Genomic DNA, 15,139 nt, shown 5'->3' on the forward strand with positions numbered 1-15,139 from the left:
CTTACTATGTTGTTTGTAAAGGTTTTAAGCTCATAGTAAATATGCTATCTTACCTCATTCAATGCGCACATGCGAACAATAGAACCTATGTTGTTGGTGATGGTGACCAAAGTAGCTCTAGCCAAGTCCTCTTTACTGATGGAATCTCTCTTTTCTTTACTCATCATATGACCAAAGCTGTGTAAGGAAGATTATTTCTTTTAGTATGAGTTATTCAGGAGAGCTAAAAGCCCTTAGAAATTTTATCACTTAGTAATAAGCTTTGCTTGGATTTGATATCCATTGATTTGAGACAGACCTGAAATGTGAAAACGGACCTCATTGGAAAGGCATGACAATGGGCAAAAACATGTCTAAAATAACTGTAATTTAAATTGAAGGAAACTACACCAAGCACTGCTTACACCTGTTAAAAAAAAAAAAAAAAAAGGAAGTAGGTGAGAGATCTAAGGGCAAACAACATGATACATTCAGAGTGACATTTCCACATGGACCTAGTACATAGTTCAGGGATTACGCACTCAGCTCAGCATGCACAGTAAGTTTCCCAAGGAACTCCTAAAACCACCTCAATTAACACATACCTTGAGGCTACAGCAGACCCTTGAAGGCCAAACCGCTCATAGTCCCCTCCGTAAATATCCTTCACCAGCTTATCCACATTGGTGCTGTCTCCTTTTGCAGCCATTTCTAGTGCTTCTTCAAATGTCTCACAGCCAGTCAGCAGACAGCACAGGCCCAGGAACGTTCCTCCTCCAAGACTAAAAAAGCACAGTTCCTTCAGACCAGCATCTTGAACCAACTTTTACCACAGCTCTTCAGACTTCTGTTTGCAATATGGTCTACACAGCTACCAACTGTAACTTATAACTCCTCCTTCAGAGCAGTGAAGACAGACACCCTGAATTAAGTTTCTATTTAACACAAATGTCATCCAGCATGGTTTTAACTGAACTGCTCTTAAATCCTTAATATTTAAATCAGAGAAATGATACTAAATAAAGGGTTAGCAGAGAATAAAGTCCAATCCAACACTGCAGATGCCAGCTTGCTATTTGCAGCACTCTAGCAAGTTGCCCTTGTGCAAGAATAATTGGCCAGCAGATCACTTAAGACAGTGATGAAAGAATAAACAGAGATCAAAGCTAGATATCTACACTGGGGTAGGCAGCCAAGACAGATCTTGCCCCCCTAGCCAGTGGCAGGAAGCAGTCTGGTTGGTTCCTGTTCAGAGTAAGGCTAGTATCAGCTGTCAACATCTCAGCCCTCGGAAGAGCTCTTCTTCAAGAAGAAATCAGTCACTTTAGTATCTTGCATAGGCTCAAGTACAATATTTACTGACTACATAAATTTAGCAGATTGGTAACTCATTCATAAAAATTCTACTTTGGACTCTCAAGTCTTAACAGACATGAACTTCAACTTCCTAGGCTCCACATCCTCCCTCATTCTTTCTTATTCCTTGAGAAAGCTACTTTATTTGCACTGATCGCAGTCACAACAACTGTAGCCACTTTAAACGACAGCATCGATGAGACACATGCATGCACTTCGCAAGAAAGTAAGGGTGGTCAGATAGGAACACCACTTAGTCAGAACAGTCTAGCAGCACTGTAGGATATTCAGTATCTGAACAGTAGCAAGCTCTGTACACCAGAGTGCTTATTTCATCATCTATAGTAAGTCAGCAACCTACTGCAGTCATGTTTTTCCTTTTGTAGTAGAAAGGTGGAAAGCACGTCTACAGATACCAAAAGTGCTATGCTTGTAAAACAATCAGAATTGCAAGAAAACCAATGCCTCTTCCATTCAACTTGTGTTCATCTGTATCGTAAACAGAAAAACAGCTCATGGCCACCATGGCGGCAAAGATATGCTCTAGATAAGCCAACAGAAGACACATAGGCAGTCACGTGCACTATATAGGAAAAGCTTTATTATATGTATCATGCACTGAAGAACAGAATGCAGTTTGGAAGGGACTACAGCAAACCCAAAAAGATTCTTTGGTGGTTGTTTTGGAATAGGATTTTTATTTTTTTATTTAGGTTTCTGTTTTGGTGGTTTGTTTTTAACAGATTACTAAAAATGAAGTGTATCAATTTAGTTTGCATGTATGAAAAAAAGTGGGTTAGATTTATAGATATTTTTACTACTAGTCTGGACACATTTGTAACCAAGTGGTTTCCTATAAGTAAGCATGGTTGCCACCTCTATAGTGTGAACTTAAACATGCCTAAGGCTGGTTTTTGGCCTTGAGAACAAAATTCTCCATCCACACTACTGAAAACTTGGATTCCTAAACAGAGCAGTCACATCTAAATTTATTACTGAACATAGCCCAGAGACAGTTTCAACTCAGCTGTACCTCACAAATCATTTCAGAGAGCACTAGCTAAGGCAGGCTAAAATCACGCTAAGGACAAAGCAAGAATACAGACAATCAGGTTCTAGTCTTTATAGGCTGGCATTTCTTAATTTACCAGCATGGTCCAAAGACTAGTGCAATCAGTAATGAAACAAGAGATCTAGTGAGATCCCTCTGCCAAAATCCAGTAGTACCGGGCAATTCCACAAAGTTTTCCTATATCCTGGATTCATCCTAACTACTAAGCAAGAGGTTATTGTTTAACCCCAAAATTTTTCTTTCACTGCTCTGACTGGTCTGGAGGATCAAAGCAGGGGAAAGAAGATTCCTTTACTAGGACAGCTTTATTTGGGCAGTTCACAGCAAGAGATAGAATGTAGGTAAGAACACTAAGAAGAGACTAAGACAGCTCTAAAGTTGAATGGACCAATGATTTCCCTGATATAGACCCCCCTCCCCCCCTCAAAGGAATCCTAGGATATTTCCAGCCTTGGTACTGGTGGGCTTTTAAAAGAAATAAAAAGACAAGCACAATTTAGGGCTGCACCTACTAGTCACACTGATTGGTTCTATCTGCTCAATTAGTAGAGAAAACAGAATTAAAAGAACATGGAATTAAAATTACCTGGATCCTGTGACTCTCTTACAGTTGTCCTTAGAATAAACAGCTAGGATGCTGACCCCTGAACTATGTTAACCAGCAGCATAGGATATGGATTATCAAGGCAGTAAGGTTTTTTCTGGCACTGTTCAGGATCTGTAGGATTTTCAAAATACTAGCACTCTGGTTGGCCATTGAAACCAACAGAATCAACATACAGGAGGCCCTGGATCAAACAGTCCAATTCATCCAGTTTATGAAGCTGTAGATCAGCAATCTGGAAAACAGCAACAGGAAATTAATAAACAAATACTTCCTAGTATGATACAACACTCAGGACAAAAGGCTCTGCTGAAGCACTTTGATCACTTTAATAGTAACACATTATGACATTATGCTATTTAAACAGTACAAAGAGCTGTGTAAGCATGAAGTCCAAATTAAAAAGTTTGTTACCCGCCCAACAATGGGCACCTCCCAAAACAATGACATGCTGCACAGTAACATCGCCTAGTTCCTTTGTCTTTGAGACATTCCCTGCTCTGCTAGCAGGAAACATTCCCTGGCGTCCTCCCACCCTCAGTATTCTGAAGCAATAAATTTCTTTCCCCTTATCCCATGCCAAGGGGAGCTGTGTTCTGCAGCTTTTGGACAAGATGCAAAGCGCTGTAACTTATCATCCAACTGCATTTCCCAGCAATTCAATGAAATTTTTAATAGAAACTTTAAGAGCAAGAAACTCCAGTTAAAGAAGATAAAGCCTTACAAAGTGCACGTTTATGTTAATATGCATTAAATATGCAGTGGGTTATGTTTATACAGAATCATAGAATAGTTAGGGTTGGAAAGGACCTTAAGATGATCTGATGCTTTCCAAGTATGCAACACCAGTAATCTAAGAGAGCTACTTTTATTAATTATGATGAGCATTATAAGATGCCTCATTAGGGAAAAAAGAAAAGAAGAAGAAAAGAGGATTCCCCTGTTTGGTGAAAAACAGGATTTCACTGTTTGGTGAAAAACAGTGTAAAAAACCCCACAACCAACCAAATATACTGTCAGGCCCATGCCCCCAGCAAAATGTTAACAGAAATATCACTGTGACAGAAGGCAGAAAAACAATTACAAAAGCTTCAAAGGACATGCCCTCTGAGATCTCACAGGTCATCTGTGATAGTATTTAAGCAGGCGTGCCCACTTGCCATAGCATTCTGTTTACTAGAATTAGAAATCGCACCCCTTTCTTGAAATAGGATACAGTGACAATCTGTTTAGAAAGTCTCCTTTCCAGATGACATTGAGGTTTGACTTGTGTTAGGGAGAGGAGAGGGAGGGAGAAATAGTAGCTGTCCATCCAAACCCTGCAGTCATTTGCGTCCCCAAAAGCAGGTCCTACCCAACTCCACTTTCCAGCAGAAACAGTACAGGCTATTAGGAACAAAAGGAAGTGTTAAGTAGAAAGCTGTTCTCAAACATTTGCATATTTCAGGATGTTTTTATAACAGCTAACGGAGGAGATTCACAAGGCTAACTACCTCCTATTTTTAATTCTGGAAGCTATATTAAGTCACTATAAAGAAGCAAGTTATTTCTGTGGAACAGGCATGGCCAATAGGTTACATTCTTTTGAGCTATTTAAATCTCTCCCCCTAAGTTTTTTCTCTACTTGAACATAGCTCTAACTTGCCTCAACTGAAAGCCATTCTATTATTTGCATCTGTCTTTTTGTTACACTTGTTAATCTTCAAACTCTAGAACCACAGAAAAGAAGTAAAACCAAAAAACCCCAAACCAGCAGTCTCAAAGACCTCAATATAGATCCAGTTATTCATAGAACAGAGGAAGGTGGAGATACTGTCTTTTCAAGTACTTCCTCCTGCAACTTTTAAAATCCATTTGTATTTTTTCTTGAAATAATTTTCATTTATTATGAAATAATTTTCATTTATTACCACATAGCTACACAAATTACAAGCACAGAAGTGCAGCATAAAGGACTTAAACCACTTAGCCAACAAATAAAATAAACACAAATTGGAAGAAAAGGTTTTTAAAGAAATATTACAAAAATCTTTAGGCTGCTCCAATCAAGAGATACACAATACAAGGCATTAACAAAATAAATGCTTCATTCACTGTCTTTCACAGGTAACATTGTGAGCCCAAGGAGCCATCACTTGTCAGAGGATTTGTTTTATTAAAACACAACTAACATTGCACAAAGCTAGTAAAAATAAGGGAAGATTCTATACTAATCATGATCTCTCTCTAGGTTATGTGCTGTATATTCAATTTCCTCATCTTACTGTGTAAGCTACATGCAGCATGACCAAACATGACCTAATACAGATACAGCATGCATAAATATGCCATGAACCAGAATCCTGCTACATAAAGACTATAGTCATTAGTAGATTTACACCCCCTACTGTCAAAATCTCCATTCTCTCATAAGCCAAACAGCCACAAGCTGCTTTTGTCTCATCCATGTTATACCTTTACAAATAGGTAAGCATCAGCAAGAGACCCTGCAAGACACAAGCCAGCAATATAAATCTAAGAGGAAAACACTTTTGGTGTCAGTGCAAAAACACAGACAAAATCCTGGTTTCTACAAAGTCTCCACTAAGCCCACCAATCCTGTAAGGCCAGAACAAAAAACCCTAATCAAAGGTTCTTTTTCAAGCACTAAGCATAGCAGTTTTATTAGGTCCAGCCGTCCATGTAAAAAAGACATAGTAGAATCTGTTCTGCTTTTTATAGCTCTGTGCTATATTTAACAGCTGATATACTGTAAGCAGAAAAGCCCTGTGATTGCTTTCTTTCATGTATGATATCCATAGACAGAAAAACTATTTCCCTGAATTGTTGCAGCAGTCTGGTTTTCATTTTTGGGAGGAGCAAGGCTGACATCAGTATTCCATGTCAACCCACCTTCATTCAGAGAACCATGAACTCTGCAGCCACTAGACCTCTGAGGCTCCAAACAGCCCAATGAGCTATGACTGCTCTTATTTCTGAACACAAACGCGGGCAGAGTTGCAAGAAATGCAGTAACGCAGTCTTGCACAAGAAGTAATGATAAAACAAGGGTCACAAATCCCAAGACTTTTCCCTGTATATATAACTGCCTTTTCTTTGTGTGTTTGCTCAAGCAGCAAAACTGCACCACAAAATAGATGTGGCTGTAAAGATGATAACTGCTGTATCATTAGGCAAATGGTCAGGAGGTTTTCTGGTGCCATGACCTGACCTACCACACGCTACTAGTCCTCATCTTTCAGTTGTTGAAACTGCTGCTTCTTGAGGGAACAACATTTAAGGTGCAAAAATGCAGAGCAAAACCAGGAGCTGTGTGTAAAAGCATGTTTTAATGTTACGGGTTTTTTTTTTCTTACAACTTTTTACAAAATGCATTTGCAGAAAGCTTCCAGCCCTTTACAAGCCCTAATGTGACGGCAGAGCACATGATGGTCAACTTATCCTACTCTGTGTTCCTGTAACTAAGTGCCTATCCAGAAAAGATTTGTGTCAGAACGTTGTGCTATGCAAGGAAGAGCTGAAGAACAAAGCAGCATACAAGACCCTGGAGGGAAAATTTAAGATGGCTACAGGGAAACCATATGTACATTTCTTATAAGACCTATTTTTCTGCACTGCAGAAATTCCTCTTTATTTTAGACTGCTTTTTAAATACTGAGGGAAGAGAAAGAACAAAACACTTTGGACCTCTCACCAAACTCTTCGGCGCCATTAAAAGGAGGGACTTGGGACTTCAATCATGCTTACAAGCAGGTGCAACATAGCAAGGAAGCAGTGAACACATCTATGCACCCTAGCAGATCAACACTGGTGTACAGACATCTTTTTCAATGAAATTCCAGGCCAAGATTTCACTTAGTTTGAATTGTGAGGTACCAAGTTCTGATGAGCACAGAAATGTCCAAATCTACGTGCAGTAATGAGTTCATCTGTCTCTTGGACTTTCAATCAGACACATGATGGTGTTTTTTCCTGTAAGAAATTGTTAGGCACTAACATCTTGCAAGTTTTTAACTACCAATTACAACAGCCTCATTTAGTATACCACTGGGGCTCTTATATGCCTTCTGGGCATTGTGCCAGTTTTTATTTCTTATAATAGCTTACAGCCTAGCTTTTCCTTCCATTTCCCTCCCATTATGGATCCTCCACTTTCATAAAGACATACTTTTCTTCCTTTAGATTTTTATTGTCTTTACCTCAACTGCTAAACCTGCTTCTTTTTGAGCTTAAATGAGGTACTCCTCCAGCTGATTCCACACTCTGAGGCTGGGAAATAGCCACCCGTATTCAAACAAGACAAAGTCTAATGCAAATAAAGGGTAAGCCCAACATTTGCTGAGGCATAAAAAAAGCACTAGTCTGGGATCTTCTGCAGAGAATCTGCTCTCTTGCCCAGCATGGTGTAAGAATCTCTTTCCTCTCTTGGCAGGTAATGGATGCACGTTGCTTCTCCCCACTCCTACTGAAGAGTTTTCCAGCAATCGGTGGGGAGTCCAGTGGCGGTAACAGGTTAATCACACTTATTTCACCCATTCTCCAGATGCAGCTTTCAACTCCAGCCCAGTCTACACACTACAAGCCAGCATCTATGGCCTGAGCAGCAGCACTCAGCCCCCTCTCCAAGCAAGTGAGGTGCAACAAGATTTTTGAGTGACTTATACTAACCTAGAGTTACACAGCTTACTCATCCTACAACACGGGACAGTAAAATTTCTATAGGTGTTCAGTAAAGGAATACAAAGATCCCACTGCAACAGAGAGGAATTTTGAAACAGAGCAGGTTTAGGCAAAAGTCTGATTAGTCCATTCTTCCCTCATCCCCCATGTATCCTTTACATTAAGCTGCTTTAAAAAACTGAGTGACAGCTTATTAATTTATTCCTCATTACATTAACAGCATACTTTTGCACAAGTGATGTGACAGAGGAGTCACAAAGTATAAAGATATTTTTATTACAGGTATATAAGCACATATATTCCTTATTTTTACAGAATTGATGTTACTTAAGCATTTACAGAATATGTAAGGTAACAGTATGTAACTGGGTAAAGATTATCAGAATTAGATGACATATCAACATATTCATCTATGTTTTAATGCCACTGTTACTGAAAGTAAAGTCAGCAAGACATAAAAACCAGTTACATAGAAGGGAAGAAAGAAAAAACAAACAAAACCCAACAACAAACAAAACAAAAACCTATTCTAAGCTGGAAACAGTCCTTCAGTGCATTACTTACTTATGTTGTTCAATGAGTATAACCATACGGTTGGTAAAAATTATTTCTGTGGTCCAGTTTAATGCATAGACTGTTTTCCTACTTCTAGGCATTCAGATCTAGGCATTCAGATCTTAAGGATGAATTACATGATTTGCCAGGCTACTGATTGTTATTGCTGGCAGTTACCATGCAGTTCATGGAGAATTCTCCAGGTCTCCTACTATCCAACACTGTGGATCACATAAGAGGGAGGACAGATAGCTAAACCTAGCTATCTTTGTAGATTTAGCTGCCTTTCTATGGCATGTAAGACAGGCTTAAGGTAAACAGAAAACGCCTCCCTATTTTATTTTGTAATACACAGAAGAGATGTCTAGACCAAACCTATTTAACTCATTTAGGGATTTGAAATTAGACACTGGAAGAGGTGAGCAACAACATGGTGCTTGCTTGTTTGTCTATTTTAAGGAGAAAAAGTCGCTGTTATTTTAGAAGGATTCCTTATTTGAGATTTGAATGCTGTTTTGCAATACGTTGGATGATTTGTCCTAAACCTGTGCAATCCTGAAAGTTCCATAAGCATTTAGAAATACCATAAAAGACAAATAACTTAAAAGAATGTACATGGAGAATCAAGAGCCAGAACAAAAGCACGTGATCTGTATCAGTTTCATGACTTTCATAACTTTTAGTCAAAATTTTTCATGAAATTATCAACATTCACAAATGTACTTTGGTTTTTCCACATTACTTCCAAGTAACAGAAACAGAAGTATTTAAAGTCTCTTCCATATAAAGCATTATACAGTACTGAATCCTGCAACAAAAGGACTTGGCACATACTCTCCACTTCAGCAGGTGCATTAGTGATCAAATATTTGAAACAGACATTTCAATGCTTTGAAAGAGCAATCCTGAAGCTGTTGTCCAATGTCAATTTACAGTCAGCAGAACACACTGAGATAGCCAGGTGCTGTTACAATGGCTAATGAAGTGTGACAATTTAAGTGCTAGTACCCGGGACACTCAGCCCTTTGAGACAGATTAAGCAAGCAATCCTTCATGTAATGGATAGTATTGTGCTTCTGTAATACTCTATGGGTATTACAGTGAGCCAACAAATACTTCCTATAAAGGAAGGTGTGGAGCTGGGTAACTGTAAGAAGAGATGTCTAAAGCACCCACTTAGTTGTGAGTGCACTTCACTGACTGCTACAAAACATCCCAGCCAGCTTTTATGGTGTTTTTCTTAAACTACCTCTAAAGTGTTGCAGCACACAGAATGTTAACCAACACTGCAGTGATGTGGGATTCATGCTTAAGTCCGCCAGTAATCGCTACATGAACTCATATCTTTGTACAACAGCTAGCAAAACAGCCCCAACTTCAATTATGGCTTCCAGTGCTATGTTAATTATATTGCAAAAGAGATTACAGAGAGTTGTCCGTCACTGTAAGCTGCATATTTATACCGGATAAAGCCAAAGCTATGGAGAGAAATGCCAAGCTGTGATAGCCACCAGGTAACTTCCAGTTCAATTTTACTGCTAGGGGAGCAAGGGTCATGAACTTCCTTGTCAAGTAAGCAACTCTAGCTCCTAGCACAATATATACCAGAGAGGAATTTGGGAAGACTGATCATTCCAAAGGGATAGTCAGCCTCTTCAGAAAGTCTCAAAGTGACCTCCCATTATTACTACAGAACATGACCTGAATCATTCCCCAGACACATGAAGGATGCTTGGAAACCTGAACTTATACCACACTGACTAGCACTAGAATTAACCTCCTTAATGTGGTGCCAACATCCTTACACATTGTGAGACAAACTAAAACTTTGGAGGACTCATCATCAGCAGACCCTAACATGAGGGACTTGCAATCAGCCTAAAGGACAAGAAATTTGTGACTAGCAGTGGACCACTACAGCAATTCAGAAACTTGTTAGTACTTCATTAGACTAACTGCTTCCATGTCAAAAATGTACTGAAGATGATTATACAACACTATAAAAGCTGGGATTCATGTTGATCTTCAGCATTCTCTCTCCCCCTTAGGATCCTGGTCATTTGTTAGGTGAAGGGTATTCACAAAGAAAAAACCTCTTGCACTGCAGGAATAGATACTTGGAGTTAAACATGAAGCACACAAAGCCAAGGACTGCACTCAATTGCATTTTATGAATCAGTATGATAGCTCCCTAGACTGAAGCAGAGAGAGAAAAGGAACTGATGTAACCTGTCATACCCAGCAGCCATCCCCCACCCTCAAGATCAGGTCAAAAGTTAGGGACATAAATATCAGATCTGTCTGTCAAGTAAATCATTCACATTAATCTTAGTGAGATTGCTCTGGTGCAGGCAGATTAGTCATTCTTTTACAGAAAATAAATGGAGATATGCTCCAGTTGAGACACATACACAACAGGCAACTGTCTTTCAAATGACTAGTTCTAATAGTTTGTACAATGGCTCTCTATGCCTCTGTCACCACAATCAATTTCTGCAGTGCACTCAGTAAAGTCATCTGGGAGCTAGGACTACTGCTGAAGTTTATACAAACAGCAGCATCCCAATACATCAGATTTACATCACCTCTGTGTCTACAGAGGCTATTTTTAACTGCTAGGAGATCTGGGACCCCATCATCTCATGAACTGGTTTTCTTCATAATGTACTCCCAGAACTGAAATCAAAAGCTAGCTTCCACTGTTAAGCATAGTTTTCTGTTTAAGTTCGGTTTCACATTTGGTCAAGTTTCTGTTTAATGTTTGGTTTCATGTTTTCTGTTTTCTGTGAGGTTTACTGTTAAGTAAACCTTGGACCATGCTTGGCCTTCCAGGTTCTTGACTTGTGTCTGCTTAAAGATCAGTACAAGGGGAAAGGAACCTCAACCTCATCTCCAGCCTGCCTGGCTTCATTTCTGGTTTTCTGATAGATATCCAGTTTGAAAAGAGCACCTGTAGTCTCAGCTTCTAGGTTGTCATAACACACTCTCAGTTGATTATGAAGCACCTGATCATCACAGCTATACTCTAAAAAAAAACACAACACAACCCATTTACTAAAGATATCTTGCACAGTTAATACTTAGTAGAATACCCTCTTCCTGTCCCCTCCAGGATCTCAGCAATTCCACTAATTAACAAAAGTGAATTAATTCTGCTAGTCTTAAATCAGTTAGGATGGACTTACAAAACAGTTTTCTCTGCAAATTCTTACAGGACTCCTATGATTTCTTCCCCAAAGTACTTCCCACTGAACCCCTATGAACCATTCACATACCGTTCTAAAGTCTTCCTCAAACTTGTAAGCTCCACCTCCTGTGGCGCAGAGTGTAGTGTGCAAACTGGAGAAATTCTTTTCACTACCCATTTGTATGAATCTGTGCATGGCAGAGCTGGGAAAGCGGATGAAGTGCAGGTTTCCTTTTCGTCCACACATAGTCAAATTTTTCAGTTCAAGATGAACATCACGAATGCCAGTTTTACCATATGCTGTATTGGAGGTCAAGTATTTCCTGATGCTTTTCAGATTTTCCACTTCTTCCTGCTCCTCTTCTGCAGTAATGTCCTTAGGTTCAAAGTAGACCAGTTTAACCAACGTTCCACCGATATCCATTCCAAACCATGGAAATGCTAAGGATGAGGGGAGAGAGAAAGAGAAAGTCACTATAAATACAGAGGTTACCCGTATCTCTTAAAGCATTTGCTGAAGGACAATTTAGTGCAGTCACAATGACCTCAGTTAAGAAAAAGAAAACAGAAAATCTCAACATACTCTTCTCTGGAGAAGTGGGTTTTAAGAAAATGAAAATATTTTTCCCAGGAAAACATTTATTCCTCAGACAGCATCTCATGACAGAGCACATTTATTGCATTTCACCCAGTTGACTCTCGGCACCAGCTGTTAGAATAGATTAAGGAGGGGAGGAGAAAGAAACAACCAAACAGGAGAATAAGATTTCTCAAGTCACACTGCCACTGCGTAACACCTACAATTGCCTTTCTAATGCCAGATGGAATTTCCACTGTCAAAAGGCCCTGCCTGAGCAGCAATACTCCCATTATCCTGGGAGTCTCCAGACTTCAACCCACCAGAACTAGCAGCTCTGTTGGTACTACACCACTTGTATAGAATAAGATATTTTAAGTTCCATATTTACCACTGACAATTGTTTTGAGAAAATATGAAACATACCATTTGCTGTATGTGTTAGGCTATCATACAACTATACAAGAAATGCCACTATTTGCTTCTCTTCATATATGTACCTGCCACAGCCAGCCTAGACCAATCAAAGCCTTTGTTCTGCTAAGAGCAAATGAGTATGGAGAACATGCAGGCAGAAGACACTAACTCAACTTGACTGGTCTACCTGCTCTGCTTGTATATACACACATTTCAAATCGTAGGCCAAGTAACTTTGTAAAGCAATAAGAGGTGAGAATATAAAATACAGGTACTACAAAGGAAGGCAGCTAGCAATGTTTCTAGAGAAATGAAAATAAAAGTACTGAGCATGTGGCTTAACATCCAAGATATATTTCTAAAATAGGAGTCACATAGTCACTTTTCTGCTTTTAGGGACAATCAGGCAGACTTGCTAGAAATAAGATACTACCAGCTAGGACATGCCAACTCTGTGTTGCTACTAACTCCAAACCATGATTTTTCTGCCAGTGAACCTAAATGTAAGCAATCTGGGGCAAAGATTTTAACTAGCATAGGAAGCAGTGATCACACAGTTTTCCTCACATAATCACAGATTACTATTAGGTTACTCAACATTATGCTGAAAGAATTTCCTCCTTATATCCAATCTAGACTTCCCCTGTTTAAGTTTTAACCCATTACCCCTTGTCCTATCACCACAGTCCCTAATGAAAAGTCCCTCCCCAGCATCCCTACAGGCCCCCTTCAGATACTGGAAGGCTGCTTAACAGCCCCAACTTTCTCAGCCGATCTTCATATGGGAGGTGCTCCAGTCCCCTATCATCCTCGTGGCCCTCCTCTGGACTTGTTCCAACATTTCCATGTCCTTTTTATGTTGAGGACACCAGAACTGCACACAATACTCCAGGTGAGGTCTCATGAGACCAGAGTAGAGGGGCAGGATCACCTCCTTCGACCTGATGGTCACACTCCTTTTGACACAGCCCAGGATACAGTTGGCTTTCTGGGCTGCAAGCTCACACTGAAGCTGGCTCATGTTCATTTTCTCATCGACCAGCACCCCCGAGTCCTTCTCTGCGGGGCTGCTCTGAATCTCTTCTCTGCCCAACCTGTAGCTGTGCCTGGGATTGCTCCGACCCAGGTGTAGGACCTTGCACTGGGCATGGTTAAACTTCATGAGGTTGGCATCAGCCCACCTCACAAGTGTGTCAAGGTCCCTCTGGATGGCATTCCTTCCCTCCAGTGTATCAACCGAACCACACAGCTTGGTGTCATCGGCAAACTTGCTGAGGGCGCACTCAATCCCACTGTCCATGTCAGCGACGAAGATGTTAAACAAGACCGGTCCCAACACCGATCCCTGAGCGACACTACTCATTACTGGTCTCCAGCTGGACACTGAGCTACTGACCACAACTCTTTGTGTGCAGCCATCCAGCCACGTCTTTATCCACCATATTATGCAGATGAACGAGAGCTCCCTGAACAAGAGCTGCTGAAACAGCAAAAATGTAAACCAGGTGTTTTTAAAATAGGTTGTGCTTTTTTTTTCAGGGGTGGGGGGAATTATCACGCACTATCCTGTCACTCAAACACTTTTGGAAGTACAAGGTAAACATTTAAACAAGAGTGGTCTGGTCCACGCTACCAACACTATAATGCAGCAGAGCTCAGGATGCCAATTGCATTAGTGATTTTCACAAATCTTTATTTAAGCTGCTGAGAACTTTAATTACTTGTCCCACTGGACCAGTAAGTCTCCTCCTCAGATGTATCTTAGCTATGTAGGCAGGAAGTTTAATTTTAAAAGCAGCATGGCTGGACTGTGTGATACAGAACCACCCTGCAGCTAAACATAAGCCAACTTCCAATATTTGACATCACGAGCATAATATCTGCTACAATCTACCTGCACCAACAGTCGCTTTAAAGCTACAGTGTAGATTTACTCTTTAAGAGGGGGAAGGAGCATTCCAGCCTCCTATCAAACACACATCCAACAATAAAAGCATTAAGTACTAACAGCGCAGAGCCCATAAATGACTGCCAAGACATTTATTTTACATCTTAACATTTTGAGGAATCATAACTAAATCATTAACAAAGAACAGGTGCTGTAGAAAACAGTTCTTGACCGAGGTACAGATAATGCTCACATTTAAAAAGCAAGCAGAAATACCAAACACTTTTTTGTTCTTGTTGTTGATTCTTCTCTCTGTGAATCTAAGCTCCTTTCATTTTGTTGCAAGCCAAACAGAGCTGCAGAAAGAAAAGAACTTTGCTCTTAGAACAGCAGTTACCTTCAGCACAAATAAAGAGCACAAGATCAGTCCACAACAACCAGTATTTTGGTTACACAGAACAACAGCTTACTTTTCTTCACCGTTTTTCACACCAGCTGTCTGTTGAACTCACTTGCAGCAAAGACAACTATTTCGACTGGTTGACCAATTAGGACAAATCCCAAGACTCAAAGCTCCTGACAAGTCCCACTGTTAATTCATGTAACTTCCATAAAACTGGAGTGAGAGTAGAAACAATTCTGTATTCCAGTGATTATTTAACAGATTTTTTCATTGTACCTTTTGTTACTATTGTCACATTCCAAAATGAAACGTACCACTGAAGTTCCATCAGTTCTTTTCAGTATATTTAGACACCCCACTGTAGCTGGTACATAGGCACTTCAACTTCCCTGACACTACTGAATGCAGAGGTAATGGAAGC

General features: G+C 40.0%; 1 protein-coding gene across 1 annotated transcript in view; it reads right to left on the reverse strand.

The window, feature by feature from the left end:
• PANK1 (pantothenate kinase 1) overlaps positions 1 to 15,139 on the reverse strand; it is a 30,469-nt gene that overhangs the window by 9,300 nt on the left and 6,030 nt on the right. The window contains 5 exon segments of the mRNA XM_061358868.1: positions 54 to 177; positions 585 to 761; positions 2,994 to 3,057; positions 3,060 to 3,246; positions 11,522 to 11,874. Coding sequence (XP_061214852.1) covers positions 54 to 177; positions 585 to 761; positions 2,994 to 3,057; positions 3,060 to 3,246; positions 11,522 to 11,874 — 905 coding nt within the window.

This window comes from Neopsephotus bourkii, unplaced genomic scaffold (genome assembly GCF_033783945.1).
Source record: "Neopsephotus bourkii isolate Nb327-2 ecotype Australia unplaced genomic scaffold, CSIRO-AGI_Nbou_v1 NB_951, whole genome shotgun sequence".
Lineage (NCBI taxonomy): Eukaryota > Metazoa > Chordata > Aves > Psittaciformes > Psittacidae > Neopsephotus > Neopsephotus bourkii.